The sequence below is a fragment of the Buceros rhinoceros genome, unplaced genomic scaffold (assembly GCF_000710305.1).
Source record: "Buceros rhinoceros silvestris isolate BGI_N320 unplaced genomic scaffold, ASM71030v1 scaffold17032, whole genome shotgun sequence".
NCBI classification, from domain to species: domain Eukaryota; kingdom Metazoa; phylum Chordata; class Aves; order Bucerotiformes; family Bucerotidae; genus Buceros; species Buceros rhinoceros.
The window spans coordinates 1-20,234 of record NW_010400841.1 but is presented as its reverse complement, the minus strand read 5'-3'; the positions used below and the strand labels follow the sequence as shown (position 1 = coordinate 20,234).

At 36.9% G+C, this 20,234-nt stretch overlaps 1 protein-coding gene across 2 annotated transcripts; it reads right to left on the bottom strand.

The window, feature by feature from the left end:
* Positions 1 to 2,270: 2,270 nt before the first annotated feature.
* On the bottom strand, positions 2,271 to 19,960 carry MIER3 (mesoderm induction early response 1, family member 3). Of its 2 annotated transcripts, none has more exons than XM_010132058.1 (12): positions 19,939 to 19,960; positions 17,618 to 17,763; positions 15,537 to 15,671; positions 13,938 to 14,058; positions 11,705 to 11,790; positions 11,439 to 11,511; positions 8,280 to 8,431; positions 7,730 to 7,811; positions 5,438 to 5,532; positions 3,382 to 3,509; positions 3,057 to 3,202; positions 2,271 to 2,973 (listed from the first exon to the last, which is right to left on the bottom strand). In XM_010132058.1, the coding sequence occupies exons 2-12, from the start codon at positions 17,714 to 17,716 to the stop codon at positions 2,516 to 2,518; spliced, it is 1,575 nt and encodes a 524-aa protein (XP_010130360.1). In that variant the 5' UTR covers positions 17,717 to 17,763; positions 19,939 to 19,960; the 3' UTR covers positions 2,271 to 2,515. The 2 variants fall into 2 exon arrangements, with proteins under 2 accessions (XP_010130360.1, XP_010130361.1); XM_010132059.1 differs by having other exon boundaries at positions 5,438 to 5,529.
* Positions 19,961 to 20,234: the final 274 nt, after the last annotated feature.

The following is a 20,234-nucleotide window of genomic DNA, read 5'->3' as shown; positions in this document are numbered from 1 at the left end:
CCTGCTGACTTTCAAAACACAATTCTTTTAATAAACACTAACAAATTCTCCATTTAAATGTTTAAACCGAGAGAAAAATAACTAAGTCCAGCTTTTAAAAGAAAAGTTCAATAAATAGCTATTATACATGGATAAAGTCATAGTGGTACAAATTTATGAATGTCACATCAAGCATGCACAAAAATGTTACTATACACAGAAGTAGTCAGAAAATATTGAAATAGATATCTAAAAAGATATGAAGAATTTACATATTTACAAAATCTTGCAAATTATTGCCTCATTTTAACAAGGAATTAAAAGTAAACGGTACCAGCTAGCTAGCCAACAGGCTAAATATGATCAGCATTTAAAAATCTATTAGACTAGCCGGAACCCATTTTTCTCTCATAACATTTTCTGAATTTTGGTCAAAAGTCTTTATTAAATAACTAAAGTGTCCATTCAACTTGCTGACAACCCAAACCTTAGACGTCTCTGTCTATATTAAGAGCCCAGCAATGCATAGATAAACTGAATATATTACTGCATCAGCTAATGAGAATGGGCATGTTCATTTAAGTGCAACTGGTATAAGCATTCAGTCATCTTTGTATAATGATTTTTATACAGACCAGCCACTCACTGTAAACCCATAGATAAACTTGAATGTGTAACAATGGAAGATTATGGCCAGTATTTTACAAAATTACATAAAATGTGTTGATTCATAAACAAAAGAAACAAGGTACAAAAGTTCAGCACAAAACACAGCAACAAGAAGCTGACAGCTTGGCTAAAAATGTCAGAGTACTACACAGGGCCAAGGCTACCTGTTACTTACTGTGTACTTACTAAAATTACATTTCAGATGTTTAAGTTAAGGACTGATTACAAAATTGTCTCTACTTTTGTCCACTGTGCTAAACTAATTTGTTTTTAATATGGCAAATGTGCTATTGCATAAACACAGCAATCTTCATTACAATGCTGTAAGGAAAACTCCATACGGCATCCAAAACTCAGGATGTCAATGCAGTTCACAGTATGCATAATAAATACCCTCTTCCCTTTCAAATATTAAAGTCACTACTTCCTAATTATGCGGCATAACTTTGAAGCAACTACTGCAATTACCAACAATGCAAACTTAATCACTTCAATAATGAATACAAATTAGTGGCAATGAATGTGTAATCAAACAGTGCAAAGAAAAAGTACTTCAAGAAAGGGGTAATCCTATTGAAACAAGGTTCAGATTCTTGTTGAAAAACCCTGCAAGTTGTATTCTACAACAGAGGTTTCCAGCCAGTACACTATGTTTGGTTTGACTCTCCCACAAGAATTAGGACAAATGTTCAGAAGACAAACTTTCTGGATGGTTAAATCGCACTCAACATTCAAAAAAAAAAAAAAAAAAAAAAAAAAAAAAAAAAAAAAAAAAAAAAAAAAAAAAATCACTGAGGTTAAGTAGTTGCTTTTAACTCAACCTTTTCTATGTGACCAAGGTAGTGAAGCGTCATTTTTGAGCCAATGACTTGCCAAAACAAATACATGCAACCCACACTAAAGAAAACCTTTCAAATACATACTTCAAGGTTCTACTATTCCTATATAAACGATATAGTCCCTCAAAACTGCAACACTCTGAACTGCAGTGCTCTGAACAATTTAATGTGTCTCCCAAATGCAGACTGTTTGTTTAGTGGTAAATCCTAAGCTGTGCAGACTGTAGCTTTATACATCGGCTGCCTCATGAAAGTTAAGGTACATTACTGTTCAATGTCGTGGACAAAACCATCTGAATACAATATAGCCTAAACTGCATCTATTTAAGCCTTACCTAAGTTTAAAGTACACAGACACCTATGGCAGCATAATTACTCCTGTGTAAAGTAGCCATGGCCTATAATTTTGCAAAAGCACTGAAGTGTAGGTTTTCACACTTTACTCATGTTAAGTCCCTTGTGCTACCTTCCACCAAGATGAATTTGCTGTTTTGTAAACTGAAGTGCTCTAGTATCACATGAGAGAAGGTTTCATTTAAAAAACATCCTTGTATGTTTGTGCAGTTTAAAACAAAGAAACCCATCCCTGCCTTTATAAGAAAAAAAAAAATGCTACATTGCGCAGGGATCAGGATCGGTACCTGTAAACATTGTTATTCCACTGCATCCGTTACGGCAAAAGTAACTTAGACTAAAAAGCCACTCCAATCCGTTCAGAACTTCTGTGCTGGTTTCGAAATGGTGGCCTCCATCTACAGGCTTGAAAAAAAAAATTGCAAACAGAGCTTAAAGCTGCACTGCAGAGTTGTCTTAGTCCCAAACTCTGCCGAACATCCTATGACATTTCCACATTTATGGACTGAAAAAAGAAATTACTCTTGATAAATCAAGATATAGTTCTATTCATACAAAGACATCACTGATGTCATAAAGTTCAAACTTCCAGTGAAAGACTAAGCAAACCTGATAGCTCCCATCAAGTTTACTACTACTGCATAAAGTACCCACTGTTTGTTTAGTTTCCGTAGTCATTCTGAGTGAAGGGCAGCATGTTGGTGAAGACTGTGGGTATTGATAAAACCATTTGTCTCATTTGCAGATAGACTGCTGAAGTCAGCCACTGAAACAGCCATTTTGGCACTGGTAATATGGTGTGTGTGGTTCTCAAAGTCCACACCAAGGTTATTTACAGACACATCATTCATGAAAGATTCAGGGACAGGAATTCCCATTTTCAATCTCTTTGCAGGTCTTTCTGTCTCCTCACTGCACATGTTCATTGGGTTTAGCTCTGAATGGTAGAAGCCAGTCTCAAATAAATTAAAACAATCACTTTCACCATTGCTAGGCAAGTTAAGCAATTCTTCTGTTCCAACAGGCACGTGATTAACTGGTGCTCGGGGTAAGCTGTCCATAGAAGGAAAGGCGTCATCCAGGCAGTTCACGTCTGAAGGGTGGCAGACTGTAGCTACACTATTTGTCAATGCTGGAAAAAAAATGAACACAAATACAAATTAAATAGTTGTTTCCATAGTTACAACAAAAAGACTTCTTTTTTTCTTGATTTACCTGTCAACTCATTGGCAGTGATAGAGTTCAGAATGCTCAGCTGTTGATCAGGAATGGTTTCTGTTCGACTATTAGATGTTAAGGCTGAAGAATGCACTGCTCCACCATGGGCTTCTGCTTCATCTACCAAACGATCCATGTAGTCCCTGAAATAATATTGCACCCATAATGTATTATTTAAACCGGAAAACAAAGCCTAAAAACGATGATAAATTTAATTGCAGTTGCCAGAGCCACTGCAGCACTACACAGCAATGACAGAAGGAAAAACACCCTACATTTATGTTTTGCAACAGAAAACATATTCCAAGAATGTTCTACTTACGTAACTCCTGGATGATGGTTATATCTCTTCTTTCCAAATCTTGTTTGCTGAGCAAAGTAATCATAACGTTCTGACTTTTTCCACATGTAATAGAAAGCCACACACTCAGCAACTGTTCTGGTTCTTACCTAAAGAGAGTCAAGAAGAATTGACAAGATTAATGCAAAGACTTTTGGTTTGTCATCTCCCCAATTCCCATTCCTGCAATATTGTTGGTTTTACTGTTCTAGTATCTGGAACAAACCAATTAAATTAGGAGACTACAAAGAGATCTACAGTTTAAAGTAAGTATTAATTTGTTCTACTCTGTGCTTCATTGGCTTTTTGAAAACTAGACTGAAACTGTATCTACATCTGAAGTATTTATATATAAAAATATATGTAACAATTTTTTTAAACTCTAAGATAGACTTGCACTTATGATGGAAAAAACAGAAAATCAATGACCTAAGAGAAGGGAAGCAGAAAAGACTTTAGGTACTTATTACTTCCAGACAAGTCCAGAACTCTGGAGGTCTAGGACAAGAGAAAATCCTAACAGTAAATTCTTAAACAACAAAAGAAAATTGTAGTCTTGTTAAGAAAGTCCTTTAGGACTCAGAAGACTCATTTTGATCTATGTTAACTGCTTGTCTTTTTCGCCAAGATGGAGGTTGCTCTGTGAAGTCAGATTCTCAGAAGTCACTACTTCTACCCATATTCTTATAAACTATGTCCGTTTTTAGACGCAGGAATGTTTTATATCATCATTTGCTTACAGTTCCTTTTTAAGTTTTACAACTAGAATACAACAAATCTATCCAGATATAGTCTGATATTAAACTATGCCTGCGCTTAACCAAACTTATAGAAACATCAGTGGTGAAACCAAAATGCCTCGCGTGTATTCCTTGATAGCTGAGACACAAACCTACCAGGCAGGGAAGTAAACAATCAGAGGTCCATATGTTAGTACGTAAAGTCCCAGTTAACAATGCTCTGCAGTACAGTGATTGGGAAACATCTCATTAAATTCCTCCACACGCCAAATCTTGTCTAGCTGATAGTTTCCTTATAACAAGTGACATCAGCTTATGCCGGATCCCAAAACTTTCCCTAAACTTTCAGGCATTTTACCTACTTAGAAAAACAAAACAAAAAAACCTCCCAAAAAACCAAACAAACCAAAAAACAAACAGTGGACGTCGTAAACAAATTCTGGTCCATAGTGACAGATACATCAACCCAAGTAATTTGCTGCATGCTAGAAAAAATATTTTTAAATGATTTCTTTGCATCTCTGATGAATTACTGTTTATTGGTAAAGTCCACTTAAAATCTGAACCACTCAAACATTATTTAGGACAGGTTAAACTAGGTATTGAGCAGGACTAGGTGACTACTGCTGAACGGCAGCCACAATTCTACCAAGTTTACCTGAAATACAACAAAACCACTAGAGTCCTGAAGAAAAAAACCCTTTAAGGTGGTATCAATGCATAAAGAAGACACACAGAAACTTTGAAACACCCATACTGTCAACTTCTGGTTTTGTTTAAAAAACAAAAAATTAATATATGTATATATATTAAAAAATTCCCTGTACTTCAGGCACAGAGGAGGCAATCAGAAACAAGCCTGACTGCAATTAGAACTCCTTCACTGGCCAGACTAGAGAGCACTGATGGACGACTACACTTTTTGAAAGCACAAAGAGCTAAACCTGTTTTGTAAACTTACACCTTGCTGGTGACAAAAAATAAGTTAGTAAAGAACACTGTCTCCTCCCACAGCCGTGGTATGGAAATACTGTACTTCTAGGAGAGGCACACATTTACATTAAATTGTAATACAAATGCGTTAATGGAAGTAAGTCAATAGAAGTTAATTTCAGAGATTCATCTCTCAGTGCCTAGCTTTTCCATTGACATCTAAGGAAAAATTAGCAAAAAAATGCCAAGGTGGTTTTAACACACTGGTTCGTATTTCACTCTTCTGCAGGGCTTTCACTTTTCTGCAGGGCTTTTTCAGCATCGTATCCTCTGGCAATTTCTCCATTTTATTATGAAATACTAACCTTGTTTTTCTGTATGAGATGAAAGTCTTTTCCATAAATCAGAAGTGCATGTTCAAAGCTTCTGCATTCTTCTTCTGTCCATGCTATCATCTCTTCTAGACAATTACAAAAATAGTATGATAAACATCATTTTACTCACTAACCTTTTACAGAGAATAAAATACTTGTTCCTAATGGATAAATATCCAACTGCATTCTAAAAAACCAACCATTCAGTTATTTAGATCTGTGTTCTTCCCTCTACTGTATGGATATCCTACCTGCAATCTAACATTCTCCTTTATGAAGACGCATAGAAAAATTAGATTTCTGAAATCTTTTATCTTTGAGGGCAAAAACCATTCAAACTATTCAAAATTTCTCAGTAAGTCTGCCATCAAGAGACCAAAAAAGGTTTGACAACATCCTTGAGGTAGTAAGTAAGACAATTTCTCTGAGTGTTTCTTCTCACACAGGATACAAAGAAAAGCTGTTGTTGGAAAGACTGAAGGAACGACCTGTTGTGACGGAGAGTCCCCTCTTTGACTGAGCGAGTGTCACCAACAAGCAGGCCTGACTGAGATCAACCCTGCTCCAGAAACTTTGAGAACTGCGCTAGTCTGTATCTTCTCAGAAAATAAGGAGTCTAGGCCATGTCTTATGGGGAGCTAGCAGTACCAGCTTGAGCTGGGACTAGACAAAACTAGAACTGCTACAGTTGCGCAAATGCACACAAATAAAAGCAGGGATTGCCTACGAGTAAGTTACTTTACACTATAAATATCTGTAGCCCCCACCTCCAGCCCACTGACCTCTCGTGTACAGCATCGAGCTGCATGGTGGTGCTCTCCCCTTCAGCAGGGAAAGCACACCCCTCAAGGCTACCCTTCAGGCTTGAGGCACCCCTTACCCAGCACGTGATGACTGCAGCAAGGTAAATGACATAAGCCTAGAAGTATGTTGTATGCTAGCAACATGCATACATATCTATCAAGCTATAGCTTAATTATTAGAAGTGTAGTAAGAGTTAAGAGTGCTCAACCACCACCTAATTACCAATTATTACTAAATCCTTGTTAAAACACTTTCTAATTACTACTTGATTATTGCTTAATGTCATTTTAATTACCAGTCATTGATTAATTATCACTTGATCATTTAATGAGTAATAAAGCCTTATAGTTTAGTGCATACCAATGATTTTTCTTAAAAATTTCACCTGTGACAAAAACTGGCATAGTCAGCAGGGTGGTGGATTCAATCACTGACTATTTATGAAGACCTGGAGTTAACCCTTCAGATGATTAGGTGTGTGAAAAGCAGGAAAACTGGAGTAAGATAAAGGGATTATTGTTTTGGGTCTATATATAATTAAGAAGGGATATCTCAGGCATCTTAGATTCATAAAGGTGATCCAAAGGGCAGATCACCTCCCTGCAGCCCACTACCTGTACAGGAGAGCTCAGTGGGCTTGGGAATGGGGGCCCTACAGATATTTATAGTGTAAAGTGACTTACTCAAAAGCAACTCCCTGCTTTGATGTGCATGCATATGTAGCAATTTTAGTTTTGTCTAGTCCCAGCTCAGGCTGGTACTGTTAGCTTTTCCCTTTCAATCCAGTTGTGAGTAGAATATCTGCCAGAATATCAATTTATACCAGGGCGCATAGTCTGCTTCTCTTTATGCAACACGTATGTCAAAATACAGCACATAAAGCTGTCTTTGGTCAATGATAAAATCTGATTTTAATCTAAGGGAGTAATAAAGTTAATAATAAAGCTTCTTTTCCACTGTAAACTTAAGCAAAGCTTTCCACCCTCTACTGAAGACCTATGGAACTATATGGAAGTGCAAATACAGGGTTGGCATAGGGCAACATTAGCACAGTGAGGAAGAGAGTGGGGCTTATTTATATAGCCAGCTATGTTCTCCCGCTTTTGGTATAAATGTCATCAGACTATAATTGATCACGATCTCCAAAAGATACTGTAGTGTGGGTAAGAATTGTCTTCAGGCAGCAAAATCACTGCTGCTCCCACCCCTCTCCTCAGTCTGTGCTATTACTAGAACAGCAATGGAGGAAAGGAGGGAAGCTGAAAAGCTGATTTCACAAGCCTTTTCACATGTTGCAAATTGCTCTAGCAGGAATTTCCAATTGGCCAATAGTCAGATTATATCCAATCTGTGCTGAAGACATCATGGGTGTGCTCATCAATCTGATCCTTACTCAGTGTTTTTCTATACAACTTTTTTTTTTTAATCTTTCCCACCCCCAAACACATATTTCTAAAAAAACCAGGTACTCTCTCTTACCCTGAGATGCCTTCCCATTTGAGCAGTATCTCTCAATTGCTTCTTTAACATTATGGCTACTTTTAAGAAGTTCATACAGCGCCTATAAAATAGAAAAAGTCTTTAGAAAGATTCAAAGTTTGCAAATACCCAATCTAGACCTCTAGAACTAGCCTTTCAGTGAGCATATCTAATGTAAGAATGGAGATTTACCTTTACACATGATGAAAGCTTTAAAATTAACAACCAAAAGCAAAACCATTCGGAACTTAAGGCAAGGTTTAATTAAGAAAATATAAAACATTACATGTGATTATCAAAAAAGGTGGATTTGTCAACAGCACAGCAATCAGAAACATCACAGATCACAACACTGCCAACATTCAAATACCCATAAGTTTAAGCATGTGCTTAAAATTACAAATAAGATCCTGACCCCAATAACTTCTAATTAAAAAAAAAAAAAGATATGAATTTCTGTATTGCTGCCTTTTTAACACAAGGCAGAGAAAGAGAACACCTGTTAATTACAAAGCAACATGTCACAAATGGAACAGGATATAAAACATACTTGTTCGTTGTCCCGTGTATGTAGTCCTTCAGGAATTCTGCCAATCATTTTTTCATTTCCTGTTCTTAAGGAGGTTTCAAAAAGGTATTCTTTAACTTTACTTTCTGAGATCACATCAGGTTTCCAAAGTAAATGGTCTTCATTTTCATAGGCTGTTAAACAGAAATCCATTAACGCCAGGTGTGACATATTTAAGGCTGTAACACTAAAATCTCTTTCACAAAGACAAAGAACAGGAACACACAAGTAATCAAATCAAGCACCATCATGTCACTTCTAAATTGCAGCTCACTTTTTCCACAAAAATCTCAAGTTAAGACAGACCCTGCAGTGTGACACGGCAAAGATTCAGGTTCCATGAGGATGAGATATGGGATTGAATTCTTGAGACTAAGAGTCTTTTCAAAGGAGCAGCTTGTTACAGCTAATGATTCAAGTCAAACTTCGCAAATGTATTCATGATCTTCATATAAACAAATTAGCAGAGCCATCACAGTTTTACACAGCTGTTTCAAAAAACAAGCTATTGTTTACAGTACAAGAGTGTAGGATATTACTTTAATATTTCAAATATTACATATTAAAGAAAAAAACAGAAGAGGTGGCTAATTGGTCGTTTTCAACTAAAATCTGCCAAAAACTATGTAACAAGAACCCAGGCTTGATGTGGTCATTTGTTTTTCCATTTACTAACAACTGAATGATGTTACGAACTTGTATGTTGCATAGTTTACAAGCAATTGGGATATATAGTCTTCCTCTCCTACTGAAATCATGTAAGCATCTCTTAAGGTAGCTTACTTGAAAGACAATGTATCGCAAATATGTGAGAGTTGGCCTGAACCTTTGTCAGTCTGTGCACGTGTTTCAGTTCCAGATCAAACTATAAATGTTTTACTCCGATCAATACACGTGATTACACTGCACACGTTTCACATACTCTCTTGGCAATACAAAATTAGAGTTACTCAATTCAAACACACTAGCATAATGGTGGTTACAGTGCAAGAGATCAAGATTCTCAAGTCTCTCATAAAACTGCAGGAAAGAATATTAAGCTAAAGGTGAGGAATAAAATTACATCCCTGAAACCTCTGCTACAGCTTAAGAACATGTGAAGCTTTCAAACAGACATGTTACAAATGTAAGGTTTACAGAAGAGCAGAACTGCCTTCCAGCATAAAGCTGGTAGGCGGGACTATACAGCAGTAATGTAAGTCCGTCTGCCATCACAAGCTCTTCAGGGAGTATAGAAAAGACTTTCACAGAATCCTCCATCCCTACACCCAGGTCCAACCTCTCCAAGCACTGCTGACCCTCATCAACATTCCTTCATCAACGAAGACAACCCAGCACTTCTCACTGGAGTCCATGATAGTCTTGAGAGGAGCTCCTCAGGATCTCTTATCTGGGAGATACATCTTTGCTCTTGGCCATGCCAACAGACAAGACTCTCACTGGTTCTCTCTAGCATCAGCTCATTCCAAAGAAAATTGTCAGATTAACCAGTTCCTGGTCATCTTCTGGTTACTGGCACTTCTCTAGTTCTTGGCTGAGGGGAAGTCAACATGTGTAAATAGAAAAAGGACTATTCAGATGAATCCAGTTCTTCTCCATTTCTTATAACTCATAAGCATCATGCTTGACTCAGAAAATAGGTTTCTTATGCAACACAAAAGAAATTCACATGCTAATCCTTCCAGTGCCATCCATATCAAACATTCTTCTTCGCTACTGCAATGGATCACTCTTCAAAAAAGTATTTTATAATGGTGAAAAAACTTTATATACTTCATTAGAATAACACCCATGAAATGTTACAGTTTGAACACAAGCAACTTACAGAATATGGAAAATTGGCAGTAAAAATCAGAATGCCCTTAATTTATTAACATATCCCCCAAACTGTTACTCCATTTCACAGCTGTCCCACCCATAAGCACGTTTCTTTCATTATTTGGTTTCTGAATTCCACAGCTACATGTGCTGTATTTTTCTCATAGTGTAAGTTTCTAAAGAGAAAAAATAGAACTCTACTCCTGCTCTAGCAAAATTGCAGGTTTTAACCTAAATTTACACTGGAATAACATCATATTTAAAACGTTGCATTTTTTAAAAAAGCGTATCAGGACCTCATGCTATGGAAATTTAAAATAGTTTATTGCTTTGTTTCCCATATCCATTTTACAATGCACACTGTTATATCAGCAATAGTCTGGCCAGCAGGAGCAGGGAAGCGATTGTCCCCCTGTATGTGGCACTGGTGAGGCTGCACCTTGAATACTGTGTCCAGTTTTGGTCCCCTCACCGCAAGGAGGCCACTGAGGTGCTGAAGCAGGTTCAGAGAAGGGCAATGAAACCAGTGAAGGGTTTGGAGAACTTGTCTTATGAGGAGCAGCTGAGGGAACTGGGGTTGTTTAGTCTGGAGGAGGCTGAGGAGAGACCTTATCACTCTCTACAACTACCTAAAAGGAGGTTGTAGTGAGATGGGTATCAGTCTCTTTTCCCATGTTACAAACAATAGGAAGAGAGGAAATGGCCTTAAGTTTTGTTTGGGGAAATTTAGGTTGGATATCAGGAAAAATTTCTTTACAGAGAGGGTCATTAAGCATTGGAACAGGCTGCCCAGGAAGGTGGTGGAGTCCTCATCCCTGGAGGTGTTTGGGGATGTGTGGATGTTGGTGCTGAGGGACATTGTTTAGGGACTCTGCCAGTGCAGGGTCAACAGTTGGACTCAATGATCTTAAAGATTCTTCCAACCAGATGATTCTATGTGATTCTGTGTTTGCCAAAAAACAAGAAAAAAAATGTTTTGAAGATCTTCAGTATAAACTAAGTTACATGCTCATAGCCAAGCTATGATACTCTGATGAAAAAATTTCTGTCTTGATCCACTTTGTTGCCTTCTAATATTACTACATACTTCAGAATTATCACTGTAATCCACCCTCCAATGTTTTCTTGAGAATGTCCTCTCAAAGTTTAAGGATCAGATTTCTGAGATATAATTATGTGGTTGTCCTCTTCAGTTTTCTAGTGCCTTTTTTTTTTTTAGGTCTCTGAGACTTTAACTAAGTATTGAGTTTACCTTACAAATTTAAATAACATTTTTCTATCAACTGTTATGTATAAACATAAAATACATCAGTCAGAACTTACCCTTTTCATCATCACTGTATCTGCCAAGGTAAGGTGGTATTTCAGCCTGGTATTGTGAGCCAACCATTATTTCCTGAAGATGTAATAAAAGTGGAAAGGTAGTAACTTAATATTTTGTTTATGGTATCATTAAAAATGCCGTCAGCCTGGCCTTTCATAGAGAATTACAGAATTAAAGTACAATTTTAGATACATACTATAGATCTTAATTCATTTTTCTTAACAGTTAACATTTTTTAACCTTTTTTCTTTAAGATAGTTATTACCTTTCTCAAATCTTCAGATGAATTGCCATTGTCTGCCTCTACATCTTCACCATCTGATTCCTTATCTCCATCACACGTAGTGTTTGCTTCAAACACAAAGAAATCTGGTTTTAGCCAGGAAGAATTTTCAGTTCCAACACAGAACTTTACTTCTGAAACGAGCACCTGCTTTTATTTTGGGAGACATTTATCATGAGTCTGTTAATCTGCACTTCAGTCAAACTAGCATGAAGTCAGAAGGCACTGGTACTTGTACACTGCAGAATTTAAACACTGATCATCACTGCAATAGAGACAATCATCTGATGTATTTCTAACAGTCAAAAGGAAATGAGGTAACTCTTCTTCATCAATTTTCTCAATAAAGGCAGAAAAGGTAGGAGAAAACCAGAAAATTTCCAGTGCTATGACTTAGTCTCAGGTTAATCACAAAAAGTAAAGTTGAAGGCATGTCTTCATTATCTACGTTTTAATGGGCATTCAAAATGCTCCCTTAAACAAGGCTGCCTCAGCATGGAGAGAAGATTCAGGACAGTTATACAAAATGGAATAAGCAAAAGACAGCAAACGACTGCTTATTCCTCTTCAATCTTCCCCCCCTGCCCCAGGAAGAAATCAAGCAGAGCACTCCAAGTGATTCAAACATGGTACTCCTAAAAGAACTCATATTTTAGAATCTGGAACACTGTGGTACTGGGTTCTGAGGTAATTCTATTTTTACAGCTGTGTAATCCCCGGCAGAATAGAATCTACAGTTCTGATACGATTAGAGCTACTTTGTATTATAAAACTTCAGGAACAATAAATTCAGCTCATAAATAGGGTTGCAATTTTAGCTTCTCCACAACGGAACAGAATCAACATCAGAGACAACATCCAAGACTGCACGGACTGAAGCTCTTCTCCTGTAGTCATTACTTCAATCACCAGTCTGTATCTTTTTGTTGTTAGAAGTAGCTAGCAAGAAGCTAACCTGAATACATGACATAACAATTTGACTGGATCATCACAGGCAGTTATTTTTCCCAATTAATGTGGATTTAATAAAACAGCTTGTATTATGTATTAGACATGTTTATCTTAAAATAATGTTATCTATCTCAGCATCTGAGAAATGGAGAGAGGTAAGAAAAGAATATGAAAAGGCCAACAAAAAAAACCCTGACAGCTCTCTCTCCCTGAAATGGTGAAAATTCTATTTTAAAACATCCAGCCAGAAGTTCTAACAGGGAAAGTGACATTCTGATAGAAAATCAGATAGCTGAAAACAAAGATGAATGTGCCTCAATCCTCATTAACATGAGGGACTAATCATTCTTTCTCCAAAGCTGCCATGCTTTCAGTGTCATATTAATTAACAGGTCACAAGCAATGCTTTAGTGCCTGCAAGTTTGGAGACTGTAACTGAAAAAACTGCACTATAATTTTTAAGGGTTTTTTTCTCTCTCTTTCAATACAAATGTCCTATATTTATTACAAAATCAGCAGCATGCAAAGTGCTACAATTGTGGATGACTGAGGCAGCATACCCCCCTTTACCATCCCCCTCTCTAGAGGAATGAAATCGCCCTGGAATAGCTTAAGATACTTGCCAAATTAAAACTGCAATAAAGATCCTCCACATTGCTCCAGCTCTAGTACACCAATGAACAAAGGAGCTACAATGGGCAATTGGGAGTATTTCATCCAGGCTGGATATTGGAATCTCTGGTCTTCAGATATTTCCCGTAACAGATAGCTCCATGGGCAGAGAAATTTTGGTGGTCATGGGTTTACAGGACCCATCCCATATAAAACCACTTTGGCTCACCCCATTAAGTCCTATGGAAAAATGCTGAATGTGCGAAGGGAAATAATCACAAAGAAACCGTATCCCAGTTCACATCCACAGGCTGCACGGAGGAGTCACTGGCTTAAAAGCAGCAGCAAAGAATGAGTTACATATTTATGTAATTCACTAACATATTTAAAAGCATTAAGGGTATTCCTCAATACTACATTAACTATAAAGTTACTGTATTTGTAGAAAAATTAGTTTTCCTTGTGCTTTGAGCACAGTACCAAATATAAGCCTTTTAGGTAATCAGGAATACCAACCAAAGACATCCCACAAAGCACCATTTCTCTATTCCCAGTAAAGTCAACACTACTCATTAATTTTAATATTTTAATCTAGGAAGTTATATACAATGCTAAGACATTTTGAATACTATTATAAAATCAGGTTTCCTACATCTTAATGGCCGAGGAAAGAAGTCAGTAGCCTCATGTGAAGTAACTGATGGTGTCAAGTCATCAGCAGAGGACTGTGTTTCTTCATCATCACCTGACAAGAGGTCTTTGGCGATTTCTTCCTGTATCATTCAAATGAAAAAATAAAATCTCAGATGATTATTATGTACAGCCTGGTATGCATTTATATTCAGGTAATTTTAAACCTCATTAATTAAAATTAATTATTTTACCATAGTAAATTTAGCAAACCACACTCCTTTAACTAAAAAGCTAGTTTGCTCCTCCTAATCTAAGAACAAATGTAACTATTCATTTCAGAGTTGAACACAGAGGTTCATTTCCCCTTTGTCTTCTATTACAGTAACTGCAAAAGAAGCAACTTCTGCAAGCATCAGTCTCAGATGTTCCTTCACTGCTTCCAGTGAAAAATGTCAGTGGAAACTGCCTCCAATCTTTAGAATTCTGTCATTCTTTGCATCACTGATAACACAGCTTTAAAAGCTTACCCTTTAAACTCTGGGAAAACAAACAAACAAAAAACAACTCTCCAAAAAAACCCCACCAAAGCAAAACCAGCAAGGCACTTCTGTAGACTTCTGCTGAGAGGACAGTTACAGATAACAGGCAACCTGTTATCTTCCCAGAATTTAAAATAAAATAAAAAAAAAAAAGAAAAAGACACTTCTGTAGGTTAAAAAAAAGATATTAAGGAAAAAACCTAGCAGACATGTTTGAATGTTTCTACAGAGCTTAGGAAGTGAAAGAACTGTGTTAAACAACAAGCCGACTACATTTTTGTAGCCTCAACACAATTGTGAATCCTAATGAGAATCAGATGTGCAGAGCCATCATTATACCCTACTTTCTGTGGAGTTTACCATTACATCATTCTCACAGAAAGTAAAAAAAAAAACAAAACAAAACAAAGCAAACTGAAAAACCCAACATACACTGACCAGATTACTTCATAATGCTCATTATAGCTACATATGCTTTACAGCCAAAAATCAGATTAAAATCTCAGAATTCTAAGTTAGTTTGCAAATCACAAAACTTGAAGTTTCACTTTTTTACATCAGCAATGCAACACATACAGTCAGAGCACATAAACCAGTCTCTCTCTCACTCTCTGAAGCCAAGATATTTCCAAATGATATGCATTTGAATGCAACATTCCAAAGCATTCAGGAATGCATTTTCAAGTTATCCCCAAATGTTTTGATACTTGACTTGCATGTTGGAAACCAGAATTATTCTTTCTGGACATTGCATAGATTATAAAAAAATCCTACATCTATTAAAGAAAAAACAAACCCCACCTATTTGAAGTTTTTTTGGATGTGTTTTAGAAGAACTGTTAATTCATTTCTCATTTGTGGTAATAAAATGCCACTGAAGTTGCTATGCATTTGTAAGTGTCATAATTTTAATTAGATTCTCACTATCCTTGAAAAAGATCAAATGCAGAATAATACTGTGTATTGAAATTAACTGAGAAACACATTTTGTTAACATCAAGAGATAGTGAAACATAATTTGAAGTCCCCTGAATTTCTGTCTTCAAAACATATTAAAAGGGAAAATGGTTCTGACTTACTTTATCTAGAGTCATATCTGGAAGTTCATCTGCAAGTTCACTTGGAGAGCTATCTGCACTGGAACCTGCCATAACTGGAATCGCGGGTTCATAGCCATAGAAAGCCAGTAAATCTTCCAGTGGCATGTTTCCTTCCTAATACAAGAGGATTTAGAAACATTTCAACATATTACCAAATACTTGTAAACGGTTCAGGCCGAAAAGGGTAAGACATATTTTGAAGAACAAAATAAAAAAAACAAACAAAGAAAAACTTAATTGAAGGCAGAAATCTTGATTAAAAATTAAAAATCTTTTCAGGTACAGGACTGAAATAATTCATAACCATGTCTCTTGACATATAGTGAAAACCCATTAAGCTACTGAAGAAAACTATTTACTGGAAGAAACTGAAGAGTAATGCTTAAAAATCTGCTCCTTATCTCATTCATACTGTAAAGCATGATTTGCCTATATTTCTTTAAGATAGAAGATAGCCTAGAAACACTAACAACCCCCCTAGAAGAGAGAAACACAGAAAAACTTGAAGACTTTAGCCCTACGTAGCTACAGCAAAAACCCACAAAAATAAACCAATATAGCAACTTCACAGCCCTCCTTTCCATCTCCCACACAATATATTTTATAATGACCAATGAGAAAGTTATAGCAGAAAGACAGCTAATGATACAGAAGGCAAAAATCAAGAGAAAGGCTTATTTGTAACTTGATTTTGCAACAGCTTTTCATCAAATGATTTCAGGAATACCATACTTGCACCCTAATACAATAAATGAAACAACAAACAGTGGAGATTTCTTTAGTTACCTGATTCAAGCTATCAAAATATTAAAAATAATTCTAATATTTATACCTTTAAAAGTTATATTACCTTTAAAAATTTCTTGTTGAACTCATACACTGATTAAATTACTTGTTTTCTTAGTCAGCTAAGGTCTTAGTCCTGCAAAGACTTTTCACAATGGGTAAACGTAAACTCATGTCCAAGTCTTTCCAGGATCGGGACCTAAAGTAATAAAGTGTTTAAGATGAGTGGCTCAAAGTTCTTCTTCCTTCTATTATAGAAGCAATAAGATAATTTTGCGGAGTAACAACTCCATTTTAACCAGACTTGGCAAGCTTTTTCACTATTATAATTGCAAGTTCATAATCAGGAAAAATGTAACTACAGAGGTAGCAGGACAAAAAAAAAACAAAACCAAAAACCAGAAAAAAAAAAAAAAAGCCCACAAAAAAATCCCCCAAAAAACCAAAACCAAACCAGGAGCATAATCATTGTCAACTCCACATTTAGAAAATTTGTTTTTCATGGACTACAAAACCACAGCCTCGTATCTGATGCTAAAAGTTACACTTTCCTGGAACTCTGTTGACCTGCAGTTATGCTGAGGGGTGTAAATGGGTCACCAAACAACACTGATTTGCGGATGTTCAGCATCCAACAGTGTTTAAAACAGATGATGCACTGCCACGGATGAACAAGAGGTGTAAACTGGAAAAACATGTAACTAAAGAGTGTAAAATGGAATGGGAAAAACCAAGGAGCATGCTGGTCATTTTGTACACCTGCAGAATGCCACACTGATGAGACTAAGACACAGAACTACCATTTACATAGCAAATGAATGTGATCCATCATGTCTAAACCAGGACTGTTTGTTTGCATATGGGAAAAGCAAAATGTGACCAACAGAATGAAATACCACTAGTTGTCGCTGAACAGTATGCAAAAATGTCCACTTCCAACTTAACAAAACTAGAAGTGGTATCAGATGACAAAAAAAAAAACCCTTGCTTCAGTGATTTCTCTATCAACATGAAAGGACTACTGAGCGAAAAAGAAGGATATGAACTTAACATAACACTAATACCTCTGAGAAGTTAAGTTCAGTCTTTTTACAAAGATGCGCTGCTGTATCCTAACCAAACCTGATTTTCCTTTCTTTTTTTAAACAAGCTGTAAAGGCATGTTGCCGGAAAACCGCATTATACAAAACCAACTGAAGAACAGGTTATGCATTCTTTCCATTAGAATAGTTACAACGTGCACGCACATTCACGAGAGAGTGAGTCACTCTTACCTTTTCTAAATCTTCAATTTCAGAGCTGAAATTTTTGCTTTCTTCCATCATTTCCTCTTCTTCAAGAGTTCGCTCATCATCATAATCATGTACCAGCATTTCAGCAGATGGGTCAAAGTCATGATCCTCAGATGATAAAGAGCCAACTATCAAAAAAATATGATCCGAGACATTTTTTCTATACCAATATATGAAATCGCATCACAGAAAAAAACATGGTTGTATGAATTCCTTTACATACAGGGTCAGAACTCTCCATAGAATAAATGGAACAAATTCCAAACTACTTGACAAATTCAGCTGTTTTAGCTGGCCCCCCACTTTCCTATTTATAAGAAATAGACACAGTTTTCTCTCTTGCAGTACAGAGTACTTGGGACAACTACCTAAAAAGTTTCAGAAAGTACAATCCCAAATTACTATTTTACTGAATAAAAGATTTTTCAGAATATCCTTATCACAAGACTTCAGATGCTTCAAGACTGTGATTTAGACTTGTCCTGGGTTCAACATGGAGGAACCAGATGCTCCCATGTTGTCCAGACTCTAAATCTTCAGTAAGATTTAGACTTACTCTATTTATGAGATTTATATGCTAACAAGCACACTGGTAAACAGCTAACTCAGTTTATGGATTAGCTTCCTACTAACATCCAAATAAACAGTGACACTACAGATTAGTTTAGCCTCACAGATAGAATTAAAAGTAACTTAATTCTTAGCACTTTATCTAGAAAAGAAAAACAAACATTGCAGAGTTTCAAGAAATAGCGAGGAAAACACACCTGAATTAACAAAATGCTTCTAAGGGATCACATTAATTAAAAAGCAATTGTGACAATCCTGTGATCCAAGAAACACTTCTATTCCTCTAGAGGATACTCACGAGCCATTCAAAAACATAGTGTTATTATTTTATGTACGTTTTGTCAGCTATTACAAAGGTTATCGCTAGATTCAGCAAGTTTTAAAGGTACAAGTATTCTGCACTGCAAAGTCAGTCTTCTACACTGAAAATCACCAAATTACAGAGGTTTTTTTGTTCTTTACGGGGTTTTTCTTTCTTATGGCTCTCAGAATGGAGAAAAAAAAACAGATCAGGATTTCTTCTGGTTTCCAGTTCTTACAAACCAGTGCTCTGTTCCAATCCTCGTCTTACAAGAGGCAAAGAAAGGTTTATTAAGAACTACTTCCATAAGAACTTCAGAAGTTTTGAAAGGAAGAGCTAGAAATATTCAATCCTCTTCAAAAAAATAAAGCTGTGTCTCTCTTTGCACTGCTTCCAGCCTTGAAAGAGGCGGTTGCATATACTAACACTTAGGAGTACTAAAGCTTTGAACTAATTTTTCAGCAGTTATGCTAAGTGTTCACTCCTTACATGCAAATAATTGAAGTAAACATTCTCTGTTTAGCTCGCTTAAGACAATATTGTGAAAGGTCTTAGCATCATACTGTAGAGAAACATTCAGGGCAAAAATGCTTTTTATTCACATGCTATTCATATTATGGGCTCATAAAACTTCCAGTGTAGCTGATAACACTACTCCAACTACATTACGTGTGGAATTTTTCTGCTGTTGGCCATCACATCCCACTCAAGGTGTCAACTGCCTTAATCTAATCCATATTTATATGTAAGTGTGCTCAAGATTATTGCTTCTAACCACTATTCTAACTCATCTGATGTTTGAGAACTCAAGTGGAAGTTCCATTCCACTCAGACTTTAGATAAAAAGTCCCACTTCCTTAGTAGCTCCAAATGCTCAACATCTCATTTAAAATATTTAAAACTCTATTCAAAAATATAAGTTCAAGAAAATTCATGAGATTAAAAAAATGACAAACAGCTACTGCAGAAGGCAGTTACAGAGAGAAAACACATTCCCCAAATACTCCTGTGAGTAGTCCTGCTGATATTAACTATGCTTGCTCTAACAGCAGTTAAAGTCTTAAAAAATACTTACTGCTATAATTTTTAACATTTTCTATTATTACTGAGAAGTCAAAAATTTACACAAGCCTGTAGTTGTCAGCAACAAGAGAAGCAGTCTCCCTCCAGGCTACAGAGCTTTGCTGAGATGCTGACTTTAAAGTGCTACAAAACTTTGTTTTCATTTTGGGTTCTGAACAGTCAATTACTAACTGCAACCAGAGTTAAGCGAAGGACTCCACAAAGCACATCTTCTCTTAAAAACCTAACAGGTGGTTAATTGCGTGCACATGAAGCATTAGGAAAGCTACGAGGGGATAAATTTGGGAAGGAGAGAGCATCGTGTCAGCAGCAGGCCAGGTGCTGGAGAAGGTGGTGGCTGAAGCAATACCTGGGCTCGAACTCCCAAAGGAAGCCTGCAGGGAGAAGAGAGAGTAAGGTGAGAGCAGGCTCACACCTGCCCAGCAGAAGCAAGGTGCACCCCCAAAACTGATCCCTTCCCCTGCCATCCCTCCTTCCTCCGCTCCCTGCCAGCCTCAGCCCCTACGTTCCGCCCTGCTGGTCCCTCCATCCCATTCACCCTCTCCCATTCCTTCTTCCCTCGCTTGCTGTCTGCCCGCCGCCCTCCTTCTCTCCTCCTCCTCTGCTGGCAAAAGGCCCCGCTGCAGCCGCGCCCGGCCAGGCTGG

Bases quoted from the DNA above. Each gene is read 5' to 3' on its own strand.
- MIER3 (XM_010132058.1), bottom strand. From the start codon at position 17,716: ATGCTGGTACATGATTATGATGATGAGCGAACTCTTGAAGAAGAGGAA. The intron at 15,672-17,617 runs GTAAGAGTGACT...CTCTTGTATTAG, and splicing joins AAATTGAAGATTTAGAAAAG to GAAGGAAACATGCCACTGGA. The intron at 3,203-3,381 runs GTAAGTAGAACA...ATATTATTTCAG, and splicing joins AACCATCATCCAGGAGTTAC to GGACTACATGGATCGTTTGG.